A 17784-nucleotide genomic window follows, 5' to 3' on the forward strand; every position below is an offset into this window, starting at 1 on the left:
GGAATGATTCAATATAAAATAAAATTAACGATGGGGTGGAATCCTTGGAGGGAAATCCCAGAAGTTGACAAGGGATGGAAGTCAGTCTTGTAGGGAAGTAGGGCGCTCGGGACCAGAATTACTCCCCCTGTACTGATGGGGAGATCATTTTCCAGATGCCAGACGGCTGCAACGTGGTGAAGCCCTGGTTGGAACCGGGTACCACTCAGAGGGCCCATTCCCTTGCACCGGAAGCAGAAAAACTCCAAGCGTCCGGGGAAGTGGGCAGGGCTTACAAGGGTAGAGGCAACAGCGTAGGCGCGGATAGGGGAGAGGGGGCGGGCCTCTGCCTTCGCTGAATTGCGGTGGGTTGGGAGGCAGGGCCTGGAGCTAGAGCGAGGGGCAGGGTTTGTTTGGGGTGAGAGTCCCGGATGGTGGACACTGGGCAGGAGGTCCGAAATCGTCCGTGCTCGGCCAACGTGAAGGGGCATACAGCACGCCTGGTGTGGAAAGCGGGCTGGGCTCGGAAGGCCCGGAACCTGTGGGCCTGCAATGCTGGGGCAATGGAAGGCCGAAGAAGGCGGATCGCGCCAAACTCCCGGCTACTGGAAGCCGCCGAGGGGCGTGGCCTCTTGTTAAAAAAAAAAAAAAAAAAAAAAAAAAAGCGTGAGGCCTGCAGTGCGAGCCAATGGGAAGCGAGGGAGGGCGGAGCCTGTGCAACGGGCGGCCAGTAGAGACAGGGCTCTTATAGGAGGTGCCCTGAAGCTGAGCGCACGCGCGTCGGGCCGGACTGCAGGGCGCCCCGGATCCAAGTGGGCAAAAGGGTTAAGGCCACAGCTGTCCGGCCCAGCCTGTTCAAGCCGCGCGCCTGTTCACGTGACACGAAGGGAGCGGAATTCCTCTGGAGTTAGCGCCATTTCCTGTAGGTGAAGGTTAAAATGCCCTGGGGGTTGGAGAAGCATCCCGATGCAACCTGACCTCGACTCGAGGCCTGGGGTCGGGGGACAGGCTCGGGCCCGGGCGCTCGCTAGGGGGGAGGGGTCTGGCTTGTGGAGAGGGTCGTGCACGCTAACTTGGGGGCGTAGACGTGGGGTGGGCTCACCGCTAGGGCTGAGATTCGGGTCCTTGATGTCAGAGAGAGGCGGGGCTTCCCGCCGATCCTTTGAGAAGTAGGTAAGTAGGAAAATAGCTATCTTGAGGCTTTGTCGCCGCATTGACCTGTGGTGACCTCGTTAGGTGGTTGTGGTGACGTAAGGGGGGTGGGCTGGCGTTGTAAGAGGCGTGGTCAGGTCCCTGAGAGTTTTGGCCTGGTCCGGAGCCTGGGGGTGTGAGGGGCGTGGCCGCGCAGAAACTCGTGCCAAGGGGCGTGGCCCGGGATCTGGGCTGGGAGAGGGGGCGTGCCTTCTTCTGGATAATTTAATTGTCGCGCCGACGTCCTAGCCCTGCCTTTTCTCCCTTAGGTGCCATCTCATGGAGACGCCGGAGGCTGCCGCCCCTGCTGGGGGCTTCTTCCCCTCTTTCCTGCTCCTGGGTTTCGCGACGCTAGTGGCCGCCTTGCTGGGTGCCGCTCACCGCCTGGGGCTCTTCTATCAGTTGATGCACAAGGTTCAGGGGAAATACAAGGGAGACGGGCCGGGGGCAGCCAAAGAAATGGACTTCCAGCGTTCTTTCCAGCTAACCCATTTTATAGGCGGGGAGAGTGAGGTCCGATTAATCCAGAGGGACTGGTCGGGAGATTCTTTCCAGTATCCTGTCGCTGTTGCCGAGCTGCTTACGGGGCTCTGGACTTTGCCTCTAGGAAGAGGTCACAGGGAGGCTACACCTGCCTGGGCACTCAACCCCCCACCCACCTCCTTCCTCAGGGGCCTCGAGCCCTTTTCACGGAGCAGTGCTCCGTAACACGATGGGGTCAGAGTGCAGAGAGCAGGCACCAGAGGACGTGGACGGCTGTGACTCTTTTATGACAGTTGCTGTCTGCTGAGCTCAGCGCTTCAGAGGGATTTTCCCACGTACCCAATACATTCCGGAATAGATACTCTTTGTTTCTGTCTTCATTTTCCACAAGAGGAAACCGAGGCTCAGAGAGGTTGTGCGATAGCTTGTGTTAGGAGACCTGTTTGGGGAAGAGCTGACCCCACAGACCTTGCTCTGAACCACTTGCCTCCACTCTCAGAAATTTACCCCTTCCCCAGACCCTCTCCCTAGTCTTTCCTCTCCTAACCTGGAGCAACCCTGACCCCTCCCCAGTCCTTCCTCTCCTAACCAGCAGCAACTTGAGGATTTGTGGAGGTTTAAGGCAAAGGCCTCTGGTGTGCGTTGCTGTGCAGAAGCACTGTCTGTGTCAGCAGGCTGCTCCCAGGTCAGGCACGTGGCAGCTGGCGGCCTGTTAACTGGGCCCAGTGAGTAGGAGGGAATTCTGGTAGGCTGGAGTCAGCAGTCACGTTAAGATGCCCTGATACTGGAGAGCAGGCCGTTCTGGAGTCCCAGTAGATGGCCCCTGGCCAAACTCCCTTGGGTTCTGTGGATCCACCTTCCCTAACCTCTCTTCCTGCTTGCTCCACCATCCCTGAGGCGGGCAGTGTTACAGAGTGGGGGGCTTTAAGAGCATGCGTTCTATGGGACTTTGAATCTTGCTCAGGAGTCTTGATCTCTGTAGTTGTAAAAGGATATGACATCAGGAGGATCTGATAAGATGATATGTCCTACTCTGAGCCAGGTGTATCGTGTAATATGTGCCTAAGCTTCCCCTGCCCTCCGACCCTGCCCCTGTCCTCCTTCCTGGGGGAGGGGGATTGTCCCTCTTCCCACCTGCCCTGGTGCCCGTGCCCTGGTCCTTGACAATCTCGCTTCTCCCCCTTTTCGGGCCCAGGTGGACAAGGCAAGCATCCGGCATGGTGGGGAGAATGTAGCAGCCGTGCTGAGGGCCCATGGCGTGCGGTTCCTTTTCACGCTGGTCGGCGGGCATATTTCCCCACTGCTGGTGGCCTGTGAGAAGCTGGGCATCCGCGTGGTGGACACCCGCCACGAAGTCACAGCCGTCTTTGCTGCTGATGCTGTGGCCCGCCTGACCGGTGAGGGCAGAGTGGAGAGGGCTAGGGGCTGGTGAGACTGGGATGTCTTCGAGGGGCAGGGTTTTTTGATGGGGGGGCTGGCCAGGAGGGTGGACACAGCTGTGACACGGTTTGTGTTTCAGGGACAGTGGGCGTGGTGGCGGTGACAGCGGGCCCCGGCCTCACCAACACAGTGACTGCGGTGAAGAATGCCCAGATAGCCCAGTCCCCAGTCCTGCTTCTGGGTGGGGCTGCCAGCACCCTGCTGCAGGTACCCTCTTCTTGAGGGGTGGCAGGGGCCCCAGGGAGCCTGGAAGTTCTCATGTGTTGACTCCCTGGACTCCTGTCTCCACCAGAACCGGGGCGCACTCCAGGCTATTGATCAGCTGTCCCTGTTCCGGCCACTCTGCAAGTTTTGTGCTTCTGTGCAGAGGGTGCGGGAGATCATTCCCACCCTGAGGGCCGCGATGGCTGCTGCTCAGTCGGGCACCCCAGGTGCGGGGCGGGGGCTGGGCAGTGGTCAGGCCCTAGGGCCTGGGGGCTGGGAGACACAGCAGACTCAGCGCTCTCCCTGTCCATGCAGGCCCGGTGTTTGTGGAACTGCCTGTTGATGTGCTGTACCCCTACTTCATGGTTCAGAAGGAGATGGTGTCAGCTAAGCCGCCCAAGGGCCTCGTGGGTCGAGGGGTCTCCTGGTTAGTAGCCCAACTCCTACCATATCCTCCCCTATCCGCTGGCTTCTCCTGCAACCTCCTGCTAGCACCCATCTCTCCTTTGACTCATTCATTGATTTGCACATCAGTTGAGAGGAGCCAGCCTTGGGAAGAGCATTCCAGGTAGAGGAAATAGAATATGCACATGTGCTGAGGCAGGAATGAAGTTGGTGGGTTGGGAAAGCAAAGTGGCCCATGTGGTGGCCGCAGGTGAGCCAAGGGGAGAGGGGCAGAGACTGAGCTCAGAGCAGCCGGCAGGAGCCACTTGGCAGACCTGGGGCTTTGTTTTTAATTTGAGGTCCATTGAGAGGCACTGCAGGGCCTTAAGCATTGGCACTGGATACCCTGGCTTGGGTTTTTATTATGTTCCCTCTGGATGTTGCTGAAGTGTGGACTTTGGGGTCAGGTGGAAGCTGGGAAGCCAGGGAGGAGGTGTGGCGGTCACTGGGATGAGAGATGATGGTGGTCTGGAATCTGGGTGGTAGCTGTGGGATACATCTGGATGGGTCACATATGAGTGCCTGGACCTCCAGCAGGCCAGGATAAGGGAACGATGTGTCCCTGTGGGCCCATGACATGGGCACAGCTCAGTCTGGGACCACTGTGGGACTTTTGAGTGGTGAGTGGCCAGGATGTTGGAGAGAGCAGGTCAGTGGGGCTGGCCTGGGACAAGCTTGAAGGTTTTCCTGGAAGAGCTACAAGTTTCAAGGGGGAGTTTCTTTCTGTTGACGGGATAAAAAGGGTTCTAAGTAGGGGCATAGCCCTAGCAGAGGTACATGAAAAGGATCCATTTTTGGTCACCACTGAGGTGGGCCTGGCTGAAACAGGGGGCAGAAAGGAGAATCAGGGCTTCCCTGGTGGTGCACTGGTTGAGAGTCCGCCTGCCGATGCACGGGACACGGGTTCGTGCCCCGGTCCGGGAAGATCCCACATGCTGCGGAGCGGCTAGGCCCGTGAGCCATGGCTGCTGAGCCTGCGCGTCTGGAGCCTGTGCTCTGCAACGGGAGAGGCCACAACAGTGAGAGGCCCGCGTACCGCAAAAAAAAAATAAAAAAAAAGAAAGGAGAATCAATTTTCCTCCTCCTCCTCCTCTTTGCCCTCTGTCCCTTGCATTTGCCTGTCCTTGCCCCTCTGCCTTCCATTCCCCCTCCAAATATTTAGCGAGTGCTGCTATGTGCTAGGTACCTGGATGGGCATGAACAGGACAGACAGATCCCTGCACACGGGCGTGTGAGAAGCACCTCGAGGGCCAGCTCAAGGAGTAGCAGGTTTACTCACATGTTTTTTATACCAACCCTCTGAGTTAAGACTCAGAGGTATTATTATGCCCATTTCATAGATTAGGTAACTGAGACCCAAGGCAGTTGGATGACTTGCATGAAGTTGTCCAGTTTGTTAATGGCGCACTAGGATTCAGCCCGGAGGAACCTTCAATGCTTTATCCACAGAGCTGTGTTCCATCTATAATGAGTGAAATGAAAGTCCAGAGAGATGGGTTCGAATCCCAGGACTGCCACTAACTAGCTGTGTTAACCTTGAACAAATGATTAAACCTTTTTTTTTTCTTCCAGTTTTATTGAGATATAATTGACATACAGCACTGTGTAAGTCTAAGGGTTACAGCGTAATGATTTGACTTACACATATTGTGATTAAATATATGACGTCAGCTTCCTCATCTGTAAGATGGACCGACGTTGCCTTTTCTCTCTAGACTGAGATTCTGTGATGAATAAAATGAGATTATTTTGACAGCGCAAAGCATATGAAGTATAAAGGAATTAACCATTATTATCTTAAATAAGAATAGGGCTGAGTCCAGTGTCATACCAAGCGTAAGGCAAGGTGTCTCCCAACCTTCCTCCGACACGATTAGGGAACTAGTCCCCTGCAAGGCTGGCTAGCGTCTTGCCTTTTCTTTCCATGTTAGGGTTCCCCATGGTTCCATCCTTGGTCTCTTCTCATTTTCTGCGATCTTTACTCCTCCTCGAAAGAGAAACAGAAGCTTCAGGCTCTGACTAATTCTAGCCGGCTGATGCCCACATGTGTATTTTTGGCTGGATTGGGTGTCCTTGAGGGCAGGGCTGAGCGGGATTGATCTTTGTGTCTCCAGGGCCCTGCACAGGGCCTCATGGAAGGTCAGGGCCCTGTGACCCAATGAGTAAGGAGACATCAGAAGCCAGAGAAAGGCAAGGGTACGGACAATTTTTAATAACTCCAATTAATCGAGTGTTTTGCAATGTGCTTTATATCCTGAGTGGCTAGATCACTGAACCTTGGGAGAGATGTTCCCTTTTACATTTTACAGAGGAGGAAGCTCAGAAAAGTTGAGTCACTCACCCACAGTCACACAGGAAGCAGCAGAGCCAGAACTCAAGCCCACCTCCGTCTGACCCCGCAACCATGGCCCCTGATTCTGGCACTCCACGCCAGTGGCACTTGTTTTTGAGGGTCTGTGTCAGGTTGGGATGGTCACCAGAACCTTCTGAGGGGAAACAGGCCACTGGGCACTCAGCCACTGGGGTCTGTCTGTCCCTGGGCTGTGGCTTTTGTACCTCTGTTCCTGTCCTACTGCCTTCCTGGTCCCTTTCCCGGCCCTTCTCCTCCTTCAGCTTCTGGAACCCTGGTATGACTCCTGGTAACTGACTCTTCCTCTCCCCTTCGCAGGTACTTAGAGAATTACCTGGCCAACCTCTTTGCAGGAGCCTGGGAGCCTCAGCCTGAGGGGCCTCTGCCTCTGGACATCCCTCAGGCTTCCCCTCAGCAGGTGAATTGCCTCTGTGCCCTGGCCAGGGACCCCCACCTGCTGTGTGGCTTCTCTCTGAACCAGTACTGGGGCTGTGATCTTGGGGCTGATGGTGACTCAGGGTTGGCTATTTGAGCCCCACCTCTTGCCCCAGGTTCAGCGCTGTGTTGAGATCCTGAGCCGGGCCAAAAGGCCCCTTGTGCTGCTTGGGAGCCAGGCCCTGTTGCCTCCGACACCCTCAGACAAACTTCGGTGAGAAGCCTCAGGCTTGCCCTTACTGTCACATCCCTGGTCCCCTGGGGCCCTGTGAGGAGGGGCAGGCCCTTGGCCACACTCACCTCTGTTCTGCCTGGACCCCTAGGGTTGCTGTGGAGACCCTGGGTGTCCCCTGCTTCCTGGGCGGGATGGCGCGGGGACTGCTGGGCCGGAGCCACCCCCTTCACATCCGGCAGAACCGCAGCGCTGCCCTGAAGAAGGCAGATGTTGTCGTCCTGGCAGGTGGGCCTCATCCTCCCACCCTTCCTTTCCTTTCCCTCCCACTAGGTACCTCCCTAATCGTGTAACCCTGCCCCTCCTAGTCAGATACTGGCTGGCACCCCACTCTCATAATCAGCCACCCTCCTACCTCTCACCACCCCCCTTCCCCTGGACCTGAAATTCAGGTAAACCCCGCCAGGTTGCAGTTGTGTCCTGTGACCCAGCTTTACACAAAGATAGCGGGCACCTGTGGTACTTTGTGTACAGCATTTGCATTTGTACGCGTTATACAGCATTTACACAGCACGTACACCTACAGTATATATATTTTTACATAAAGTGCTTGAATCCTGCCAGAGACATAATAGTTGTATCAGTTAGCTATTGTTGTATAATAACCACCGTGAACTCAGTGGCTTAAAATGCACTTATCATTTCTCAAGACCCACCTGGGGTTAGGTGGTAGTTTTTGTCATTTTGGTAGGGCTCACTCCTGAGTCTGCACTCCGAGAGGCGGGACGGCAGCTGTGCTGATCCAGGCTGGGCTGGCTTGTAACTTGGGGGTTGGTTGGCTGTAGGCTGGGCTAGCTTGGCCTCAGCTGGGGTAACTGAGTTCTTTCACTCTCCCCTACCCACTCCATGTTTCTCATCATCCAGCAGGCTAGCCTGGGCTTGTTTACTTGGTGTACGTTGAGAAACATGCAGGGCTTGGGGAGCAAGTTAATGTGAGAGGGAGAGAGTGGAAGCTGCAGGGCTTCTGGAGGTCTGGCCTCAGGAACGCATGCCATCACTTCTCTCACATTCTATGGGCCAAAGCACGTCCTGAGGCCAGCCCAGGTTCATGGGGTGGGGAGCTGCAAAGTCTCATTGCAGGTGACACTGGTACAGGGAGAGGTGAAGACCTTTATGCATTCAGTCTACCATGGTGGATTAAGTAAGGTAGGGGGTACTCCCCAGGATGCTGGCCCTTTGTCCACCGAGACTCTGTCCCCTACCCCAGGAACGGTGTGTGACTTCCGTCTGTCCTATGGCCGTGTCCTCAGCCGCAGCAGCAAGATCATCATTGTCAACCGTAACCGGAAAGAGATGTTGATGAACTCAGATATGTTCTGGAAGCCCCAGGAGGCTGTGCAGGGTGAGCCCCTAGCAGCCCCCACACATATGTGTTCTTTCCGGTCCCTCTCCTCCTGGCCTCTGCTGCAGCTGGCTTGAGCTGGGTGCTGGTGACCAAGGCCTGGACCGTGCCCCAGGGGGCTCCGAGTCGGCCAGAGATGCCTATTTGGTCCTTAGACTGATGGGGTGCTTCTGGATGAACTAATGGTAGGGTGGGCACCAGAGGGAAGGCCTGGGAATGTGCGTGTGATCACATCCCCTGTCTGTACTCTCCCATGTCGCCTGCTGCCCTTAGGACCTGCCCCGAGGTCTCTCTTGTCCTGTTGTGGCTCCTCCACCCCGTTCAGTCCTCTTCCATGGCCTTTCCAGGCCCTGCTTTGCCCATCGTTCCAAGGACGTTGACTCTACCCTGCGGTGCAGGCGAGAGGGAACTTGTGTCAAGCAGAGAAGTGGCACCATTTGCATTCGTGTTTGGGAAGATCCACTGTAGCAGCTGGTGGGCAGCGAGTTGGAGGGGACCGGATGGAGGCAAGGGGCCTGTTAGGGCAGGACAGAAACGATGAGGCCTGGAGTGGGGATGGAGAGGGAGGAGAAACTCAACTTCGCTGAGCCTCTGTGTGATCATTTCTAAAATGGAGATGGGGAAAAGTACATCATCACTGGCTTGTTTATTTGTTCACTGTACAAGCACTCTGCATGCCTGGGTTGTAGAGATGTGCTTGGAGGATGGAGGTGTTTTTAGTGATGTGTTTCAGAGGCAGAATTGACAGGACTGCCTGATCTGGGGTGTGATGGGGAGGCAGGAGACAGAGGCTGATGTGAGTTTCTAACCCACTTTGTGCTCCCTAAACCTAGTTTCTTTGGCCTTGCTCTCCCTCACAGCCCTGCTGCCCTAACTTGGTTCTGGCAGGCTCTGGGGTGCGTTTCACCCATTTTGTGCTAGGACCCCCTGGCCTGCTTCTTTGCCTCCTGTGCAGATGACTGTTCGCTTCCTGCTGTCTTTGGGCCTCTGGTGCTTGAAGGGCAGGAGGAGGCCATCTCCCTGCAGCTGTGCCCTCTTCCTTCCCCAGGAGACGTGGGCTCCTTCATGGTGAAGCTGGCACAGGGCCTTCAGGGCCAGACATGGGCCTCAGACTGGGCAGAGGAGCTTCGGCAGGCTGACCGACAGAAGGAGCAGACCTTTAGGTGGGGGCTGGGTAGAGTGGGCTTGGGGGGGTTGCAGGTTCCCGGGGGCCCATGCCGCTGGCTCTGCTGACCTGCGTTGCTCCATCACAGGGAGAAGGCATCGATGCCTGTAGCCGAGCACCTTAACCCGGTGCGGGTACTGCAGCTGGTGGAGGAAACTTTGCCCGACAACTCCATTCTGGTGGTCGATGGTGGGGACTTCGTGGGTACAGCTGCCCACCTGGTGCAGCCCCGTGGCCCCCTGCGCTGGCTCGATCCTGGTAAGGGCGGGCCTATGCCTGGGGCAGCTTGCATCGTCGGGGCCCCTTCACACCCACCTGCTCTTGGTTCTTCTAGGGGCCTTCGGTACTCTGGGGGTTGGTGCGGGATTTGCACTTGGCGCCAAACTGTGTCAGCCGGATGCCGAGGTGAGTCAGAGTGTGCTGGGGGCAGGAGGCTTGCTGCTTTCTGGGCTGTGAGCCACCCCAGCCATCCTTGGTACCCCCTCAGGTCTGGTGCCTGTTTGGGGATGGAGCCTTTGGCTACAGCCTCATCGAATTTGACACCTTCGTCAGACACAAGGTGACCGGGTGACCAAGGGAAGCTCATAGCGTGGGGTTCTGGGAGATGTCATCAGGGGTGGGGTGGGCTGGGGAGGGAGCTGCTTGGTTCGCAGGGGTCCTGTCCCTGTCTTTGACCTGTGGCTGGCCAAGCCCTGGGACTGAAGGCTGTGGCCTGGCCTCATCCTCTCCCTGCAGATCCCAGTGATGGCTTTGATAGGGAATGATGCTGGCTGGACCCAGATTTCTCGGGAGCAGGTGCCCTGTCTGGGCAGCAATGTGGCCTGTGGCTTGGCTTACACCGGTGAGGGGCCTGAAATGGGTGGGAAGGGGGAAAGCTGTTTTAGGCCCAGCTGAATGTATGTTCCTCTCCTGGGCTAGCTGCATGGTAGGCTGGGTTCTGCCATCATTCTGACTTGATCTCCCCTTTTAGGTTATCACAAGGCGGCCATGGGACTGGGAGCCCAGGGCTTGCTACTTTCACGAGAGAGTGAGGATCAGGTGGTCAAGGTGCTGCATGATGCCCAGCAGCAGTGCCAAGATGGCCACCCAGTTGTGGTCAACATCCTCATTGGGAGGACAGACTTCCGAGATGGCTCCATTGCCGTGTAGGGCCTCATGGGTCAGTGCCCTTGGCTCTCTTCCCACCCCTGGACTGTGCCAAGCTGGTTGGTGCCAGGCTGGTTTCTCATCCTTGCTTGCCCTGGGCCTATCCCATGAGGCCCAGTGACCCTAGAACCCTCCCTGAGGACAAGGAGGGGCTGGAGGGCTCAGAGCTCAGAGAGGCTCCTTGGCAGCACTGGAGAGCCCTTGGGCCTTTTTCTTTGTGGGCTCAGCTGTGTCCTTTCTCCCCTTTTCTCTTACACATTGAATAAACCACCTCTGGTCCATGTGGGCCCAAGTACTCATCCCAGAACCTGTGCATACTGATTTATTGTCCACAAAGATGGAAGTGAGGGAAAGAGGGAGGAGACAGGAGGGGACCCTACTCTCCCACTGGAACTCTGGGGCTCACTGAGGCACCATTACTGGAGATTTCAGGGTGCCTGGGCACTGCAAACTCTTTCCCCGCTCTGTGGTCCCTGAAAGAGCCCCACATGCCTGCTCTAGACATGTCCATGCACACTAGTCCTCACACACAGACACACACGCACGGAGGCAATAAATATGTTCCGTACCAAAATGCCCCCAGCCTGACACTTCAGGTGGGGCCCCTCCGAAAGGGAGGTCTTATAAGTGCTCAATTTGTTCAGGAATGGGGAGGAAGAATTGGGGAGGGGAAGGGCCATACTCTGCTATCTACTTTTGCTGGTTTGAGGCAATCATGGGGTTTTCCTTGGAAAAGAGGGTGGGGAAACCAGCTGTTTTCCTATAAGCCTCAGGCTGCCCCTATCCAGCCAGAGCCCAGGATAGGGGCTTTCCCCCACCCTGCCTCAAACAGTACCTCATGATAGTCCTTGGGCCCGCCGAGGGAGAAGCAGAGTGCAGTGCTCAAAGCTAATACTGATTTGGTTGGCAGCAGCAAGAGGACTGACTGAGGGGGGGTGTCTCACCATCCCAGGGCGATGCTCACAGTAACTGGCGTTTCCCTGGCTAAGGGGAAGCAAGAGAGGCCAGCCAGCCCTGCAAGAAGAACTGCCTTTTGGCAGCCGGGAAGAAGCCCTTGGTACTCAGAAAAGATGGCCACAATAGCTGGTCCCGAAAATTCCTAATCCCCGGCCTTCGCAACCAGTGCCCGAATGTTGAGCACTGGAAACGAGGAATGATTCTCAGCAATGGGTTGGCTGGTCACTAGGCAACTCCCCAGGAACCAGGAGCTAGGCCTGAGCTACAGGTCTGGTCCCCCTAGGTCGTTAGGGCACCGCCTTAGCAACCAGGAGCCCGGCCTTAGTAATCGGGGTCCGGCCCCGCCCGGCTCACAGACACACGTTGATCTGCTTGGAGAGCTCTCTCTCCAGGTCCATGATGAGGGCATCAAAGTCTTTGAGGTTCAGGTGCGGGTTGAAGGGAGCCTCGAAGTCGTCTTCGAAGTCGGTGGCGACCGTCGGCTCGCCAGCCTCTTCGTCCTCGTCTTCGCTGTCGCTGCCCGTCACGTGGTCGTAGTCCGGCCCGGACAGGAAGTCCCGCCCACAAGGCAGGAAGTCCCGCCCGCAAACGCTCCAGTCACCGGCGTAGCGGTTGCTCGGGGGGCTCTCGGGGCCGCCCCGGCCGCGAGGCCGAGTCACCACTTCGGGGCTCGCTAGCGGCAAGTGCAGCGGCGGCTGTCGTTTGGGTCGCAGGTACGGGACCAGTTCCGGAGCCTCTGGGGGCCTGCGCGGATCTGCGGAGGGAGAGGGAGGGCTTGGATGATGTCACGCCCAGCTGTGGCGACTAGACCTCTGATTGGCTGCTTCGGTAGCCAGGCCCCTGATTGGCCTGGCAAGGCCTTCGACCGGATCAGGATTTCACTGGCTGAGCTAGAACTGGTTGCTGAGGCAACCAGGTACCAGCTTACTCGGACTAGGGGGCGTGGCTTGCCTGAAGCCCGAGACTCTGATTGGCCACTGGAGAAAGCAGCGTAGCGGCAGCCTGGCTACGATCGGCGGCGCGGGGGCGGGGGCGAGGGCGAGGGCCAGCTCACCTGGCCAGGCTTGCAGCAGGTAGTGCAGCACCTCGATGTGGCGCTTGAAGTCCACTGCATTCGAGAGGCCCGGGCCAGAGCTGCGGATGCGGGGCCTGGCGGGTGCCTGGCGCGCCGGCAGCAGCACAGGACCGAAGCAAACGGCCAGGTTCTGCGGAGTCATGCGGTTGTGGGCGTGGAAGGAGGAGACAAGGCGCAGGTGGTCCAGGAGAAGCGTCAATGTAGCCTGAGAGGAGAGGGTTGGGAGAGCATGAGGTGGGCAAAGCCGGTCCCCTGTCGCTCCTGAGGGAGACTAAGGCGGTTCAGAATGGGGAAACTGAGGTTCAAGGTCTCATAGCTGGGTGATGACCCAGCTAAGACTTAACCATTAGGTATTAGTATTATGATCCCATTTTGCTGGAGGGGAGACTGAAGCGAAAGGTAACTCAACTTTGAAATGGCAGAACTTGGGCTTGAGTCTACTCCTCTGTGTGTTAGGCAGGGCTGGTATTAATCCCATTTTATAGATGAGGATATTGAGGCACAGAGAGGGTCGGGACTTGTCCAGGATACCACAGCCAGGAACTTCCCTTATGGTAGGTTGACACACCTGTGTTCAGAGTCTGTATTTTTGATACATTCTGCCTGTGAAACCTTAAGTAACTCACTCAACTGCTCTGGGCTTTGGCTTCCATATCTATAAAGTGGGGATACTAATAGCACCTATTTTCTAGAATTGTAACAATGCCACACATTCATGGCCATCACAGGCCCAGGCATGGGCGAAACATTCTGCTGATGTCAGCCCACTCCCTGTCTTGCCTGCTCCCACCAGGCCCAACTCACCCTCTCCACATCTGGCAGGCAGCTGAGGAGCCCACGGGTGCCCTCAGTGCTGGAAGGAGCCCTGCTTGGGGGCTCTCGGGCCATGGCCTCCAACACCACCTGATAGAGGGGCTGGGTGATGAGCGGGGTAGGCAGCTCCCGCAGATAATCCTTGAGGATGCCTGTGGATACAGGGCCCACTCTGGTCAGGGCACCCCTGGTTTCTGAGGCTGGAGATTCAGCTGGGGCTGGGAGCAGGGGAACAGGAGGAGGATAGGTGCAGGAAGGTGAAAACAAGGCCAACAGAAGGGGTGAGGTCCCAGAGGGACCACAGGGACTGCCTTGAGGTGAGGGTTGAATGGGGAGCAGGCAGGAGAGAGAAGGGGCATGCTGACCAGTGATGACATTGATATCGGGGTACAGGTCCTCGGAGAGGCAGACAGCTGCACTGTCCCGCTCAAAGGCATCTCGAAGCTCTTTCTTCACGGCTGCTGAGCCACACAGACGGTACAGCCCCACTACCTGGGGGCAGGAGCAGAGCGATGTCCTCTTGTCAGGGCCACAGACTGATCAGGGCCCTGTGGGTGAGGGCCAGAGGCCTAGATCACAGTGGCAATGGGCTGAGAGGTTGGGGGCTGGCTGTAGCTTCACTGGCTGCCTTCCTGCTCCTCTGACGCCTGTCATTGGGGATCCCACCTGGCTGCCTGGACAGCCTGGCCCTGTAGACCCTCTGGATCACTTGTCCTGGCACCAACATCCTTTGACTCAGGAAACTCTGACTCATTTTCAGCTTACTTGTCACCTCCTCTGGAAAGCCTTCCTTGACTATCCCAACCAGCGGGTCAGGTCCTGCTTTAAGCTCTCCCAGTTTCTTTGCTCTTATCCCAGCCACAGTTTTACATATGTGATTTATTAGAGTCATGTCTTTTCCCCCATCAGACTCTGAGCTCCAGAACGGCTGGGATCCTATGTTACTAAATGAACAGATGACCCATGAATTCTGGGCTAGGTGCTAGGGTCTGGAGGGAGCGGGAGCTCCTGCCCTTGTTTAGGCTGGGATTGGAGCCAGAAGTTCCCCAGGTGGGGTAGGGGGAAGCCTGGCCTCCATACCCTGGGTGTTCTGGGGAGATGTTCTGGGGTCTTGGGCCTAGCTAGGGTGGGGTGAGGGACTTACCCGTAGCCCTCGGCGCTCGATCTGCCCAACACACTTCTGGATGATGAGGGGCACCTGGCCCGGGGACTGTTCCCGCTCCACCAGCAGTGGCAGGGGCAGCCCGAAGACTCGGGGCTCAGCTGTGCCTGGTGCTTCCTGTTGCTCCGACAGGGTCAGCTTGGCATACAGCAGCCCTTGGGGCTCCAGGCGCACAGCCAGCTGCTGGGCCTCGCACCCTGAAGACACAAGGGGACCTCCTGAGTCTAGTCTGCCCCCACGGGCTCCCGTGCCCTGGTTCCTACTTCAACCCACGCCCCATCCTGGGCTTAGTACCCTGGGCACTCTGGAGGAAGGAGGGAGCCCTGAGCTGAATCCTGTGCCCTACACCTCCCCTGCAGCCATGCATCCTACCTCGGAAAACCGTGGGCAGCAGCACAGTACCCTGGGCGCAGGGCCGGTGCCGCCGAACGCCGGGGTCCCACGCCAGCACCAGGGCCCGCAGCAGCCGCGCGGCCTCGAGTTCCAGGTGGAAGGTGTGGTCCAGCCGCAGGAAGTCTGGCCCCCCACGCAGCGGCCCCGTTCGGGCCCGGGCCACCCCATCCACCTGCAGCAGGCAGCAGAGGTCTCGCGGAGTGGCCCCAGGTGCCGGTCGCAGCCCCCCCAGCCCGTACAGGTGCAGGCTGAGGCGGCCCCAGAGTGCAGTGGGGGGCGTCCGGGCCGATGGGCCCACCTCATAGGGGCGGAAGGCGGTGGGCGACGGGGGCCCTGCTGGGCGCTCAGGAGAGTCGCCATCACTGAGGTAACCGGCCCTCAGGCCCCGTGCGCCCTCAGACACTGCCGCCCGCCCCGGGGTCCCCACGCTGCTGTCCAGGTGGTAACGGCTGATGACGGACCCCGCGGGGGCGGCTCGCTCACGCTCTCGGCCAGCCCGGGTGCTCCGCAGACTCAGGCGGCGCCGCAGCTCGGGCAGCTTCTTCATCTTCATTGAGAGCCGCCTGGCCGGGCCTGGGGACTTGGTGCGGGAGGCTTTGGCTGGGGGACTGGCGGGGGCTGCGCCTATGGGGAGAGCAGACCTCAGGGTCCAGAAATCTGGGCTCGGGATGGGGGTGAGGCTTGTAGTCATCTTGGGGGTCCCGGGGTGTGAGGCTTGTGCTCACCTGGGGAGGCCAGGCTCTCCTGCTCAGCTGAGCCTGGCTGTGGGCCTGGGAGCTCAGGTGCCGGGAGTCTGGGGTCCTCCTCAGGGATGGGGTTGTACCAGATCTCACCAGCAGGCTCCCTACTGCCAGCTGCCCCGGGCCCCAAGGTGGCCTCATCTGGTGGCTTGGCCCCGCCCAGCACCCATCGGCGGCTGCTGGGCTCCAGGCTCTGCAGGTAGGCACCCCGAGCCGGGCTCCGAGATGCCTCGGGGCTGGGGGGCCCCTCTGCTCCAGCCTGGGATCCTTCCGGGGCCAGGGGCTCTGGTTCTGGAGGACTGGGCTCCGGGCGCTGGGCTGGGCGGCCTGGCAGAGAGCAAGAGTGGTGAGACTTGGCCTCCCACTGCTCCCAGAGCAGTCCCGGCCCAGGGCTCTTCCCCCAGCAGGAGAATGTACTCAGCACTGACACTCCACACATTCATTTGGAATGGGTGGTTGCAGGCCAGCAGTCTCATCGGTTACCAGCTTGCGGCCTCCTCCCCAACCTCCCTGGCCCTGGTATCCCAAACAGGACTCTGTCCCTCTGCTCTCCAGCCTCAGAGGTCTGGTGGGGTTTCTTTGGGCCTGGGCCCTGCATTCCCCACTCTACTTCCCTACACCTCTCATTTACTCTGCATGGAGCCCTGCCCTTGTCCCTTCTCACTGGGTGGCTTTGGGAAAGTCACTTTCCATCTCTGAGCCTCAGTGTCCTCCTGTGAAATGTGGGGATTTGATGCCACCCTTCAGGGAGGCTTCAGGGAGCTCAACATGGAGAGCACTTCATAGGCACTCATATCTTGGTCAAGCGCATAGCCCACAGTGGACGCTGCCTAGCTTGCTTGGAAGACAGGAGCAGGCATGACAGTGAGTGAGTGCCTGCTGGGTTCTCCCATACCTGCAGCATGTCACTCCCCACCTCCCTGCCTGTCTTCCAAACCCCTGCCACCGTCTCTCAGCCCAGGACTGACCCCCACGGTCAATGCCTCCCCCTTGGGACCTCCCCCTCCTGCTCCATCCTCCTCTCTGTGACATCCCGGGCTGTTTCCTGTGTGTGTTTGTGCGTGGGCACCCCTGTTCCTTCTCTCTGCTCTGGGAACCTTGGGAATCTTTGGGAAGGGCTGGGGGGAGGTCAGATCCATGGAGTCTTCTGCCCTCCCTCCTTTAACTCCTTCCTTTCCGGGACTTCCTGTCCCACGCAGCTCTGATTTCTTTAAGGTCCTGCCCGTTTCTTTAAGGACTCCCTCCTCTGGTCACTTCAGATTTCCACTCCCCAGGACTCTCTCTCTGGGTTCATTTAGTAGCATAGTCCACAGAGCTGTTAAGTCACTTCACTGGCACTGGGTAAATGACCCAACTGCTCCGTGCCTCAGTTTCCCCATCTGTATAAAGGGGACAGTTTCTCGGGGCTGCCTAAGGTTGGGTGTAGCTGCAGTCACTGGTTAATAGGTGAGAGGGGGTGGGGGTAGCCACCATGATTGATGCACCACTTCTCTCCCTCTGCAGGAGTACGCCCCTATCTCCCATCCCAGGTCTCCAGGGCTCAGGGTGTCCCCTGCCCGGCCTGAAGAAGCCCCAGTTTCTAGGCCTCCCAGCTCCTCCTCCCCTGCACTCTCCAGGCGCTCTGCCTCGGCCCCATTTCCTGTCAGGGGCGAGGCCCCCTCCCGGGCCTCCCAAGGAGCCGAAGCGCTGGCATCCCTGGCCAGGCGCACATAACGGTCCGCGCCCCCTCTCCCCCCAGCCCGTTACTTTCAGGACCTTTGCGTGCCCCGGCCCCCAACCCCGGCCCGCAGGGGGCTCCGCAGGGCTTCCCCTGTCCATCCCGCTTCCAGGCCGGGTGGGGTTCGGCGCCCCTTCTTCCCCACCTCCCCCTCTCACCGCGCTCCTTCGCGTCTGACTTTTTCCGGGGAAGTTTCTCCCGGCCCCGAAGGCGGGAGAAGGTTTTCCTGAGTAGCGGCTCGGCCATGCTGGGGCCCGGGCCGGGCGGAGTGCGCGCCCCGGGCTCCGGCCGCGCCGCCCCCCGCCCTCCCCGCCCCGCCCGGGCCTCCCCGCCCGCCCCCCGCCCCGCGCCAGCAGGAAGCGCATTCCGGGAATGCTTGGCCCAAACTTTTTTTTTTTTTTTCCCCTTCCCGCGGCCTGAGCGAGCGATGCTGGGAGATGTAGTCAGTCGCCCGGGCCGGGACGGGGAGGGAACGGGGGCTCTGTGCTACCTTCCTGGGCTCCAGCTCTGAATATC

At 58.6% G+C, this 17784-nt stretch overlaps 2 protein-coding genes across 3 annotated transcripts; one reads left to right on the top strand and one right to left on the bottom strand.

The window, feature by feature from the left end:
* The first annotated feature begins 745 nt into the window (after window positions 1–745).
* On the top strand, window positions 746–10718 carry ILVBL (ilvB acetolactate synthase like). 2 transcript variants are annotated; one of them, XM_032627174.1, is made up of 16 exons: window positions 746–901; window positions 1440–1584; window positions 2849–3050; window positions 3173–3300; window positions 3386–3524; window positions 3613–3724; window positions 6410–6509; window positions 6643–6740; window positions 6850–6986; window positions 7966–8100; window positions 9149–9263; window positions 9354–9523; window positions 9600–9670; window positions 9753–9824; window positions 10001–10106; window positions 10236–10718. In XM_032627174.1, the coding sequence occupies exons 2-16, from the start codon at window positions 1450–1452 to the stop codon at window positions 10412–10414; spliced, it is 1899 nt and encodes a 632-aa protein (XP_032483065.1). In that variant the 5' UTR covers window positions 746–901; window positions 1440–1449; the 3' UTR covers window positions 10415–10718. The 2 variants fall into 2 exon arrangements, with proteins under 2 accessions (XP_032483065.1, XP_032483066.1); XM_032627175.1 differs by having other exon boundaries at window positions 880–1152.
* Window positions 10718–17581, bottom strand: SYDE1 (synapse defective Rho GTPase homolog 1). Its single transcript, XM_032627173.1, has 8 exons — window positions 17427–17581; window positions 15537–15878; window positions 14791–15435; window positions 14401–14615; window positions 13622–13748; window positions 13248–13408; window positions 12423–12648; window positions 10718–12122 (listed from the first exon to the last, which is right to left on the bottom strand). Exons 1-8 carry the CDS (start codon window positions 17512–17514, stop codon window positions 11719–11721), a joined length of 2208 nt encoding a protein of 735 aa, XP_032483064.1. The 5' UTR covers window positions 17515–17581; the 3' UTR covers window positions 10718–11718.
* Window positions 17582–17784: the final 203 nt, after the last annotated feature.

This window comes from Phocoena sinus, chromosome 3 (assembly GCF_008692025.1).
Source record: "Phocoena sinus isolate mPhoSin1 chromosome 3, mPhoSin1.pri, whole genome shotgun sequence".
NCBI lineage: Eukaryota > Metazoa > Chordata > Mammalia > Artiodactyla > Phocoenidae > Phocoena > Phocoena sinus.

What these genes read in the sequence shown, in the direction of transcription:
- ILVBL (XM_032627174.1), top strand. Translation starts at nt 1,450, where the DNA reads ATGGAGACGCCGGAGGCTGCCGCCCCTGCTGGGGGCTTCTTCCCCTCT. An exon ending in GTGGGTCGAGGGGTCTCCTG is followed by an intron (nt 3,725 to 6,409) that starts GTTAGTAGCCCA and finishes TCCCCTTCGCAG; the next exon opens with GTACTTAGAGAATTACCTGG. An exon ending in ACACCCTCAGACAAACTTCG is followed by an intron (nt 6,741 to 6,849) that starts GTGAGAAGCCTC and finishes CTGGACCCCTAG; the next exon opens with GGTTGCTGTGGAGACCCTGG.
- SYDE1 (XM_032627173.1), bottom strand. Translation starts at nt 17,514, where the DNA reads ATGGCCGAGCCGCTACTCAGGAAAACCTTCTCCCGCCTTCGGGGCCGG. An exon ending in GCTGCCCACGGTTTTCCGAG is followed by an intron (nt 14,616 to 14,790) that starts GTAGGATGCATG and finishes TTGTGTCTTCAG; the next exon opens with GGTGCGAGGCCCAGCAGCTG. An exon ending in CCTGCTGCAAGCCTGGCCAG is followed by an intron (nt 12,123 to 12,422) that starts GTGAGCTGGCCC and finishes CTCCCTCCGCAG; the next exon opens with ATCCGCGCAGGCCCCCAGAG.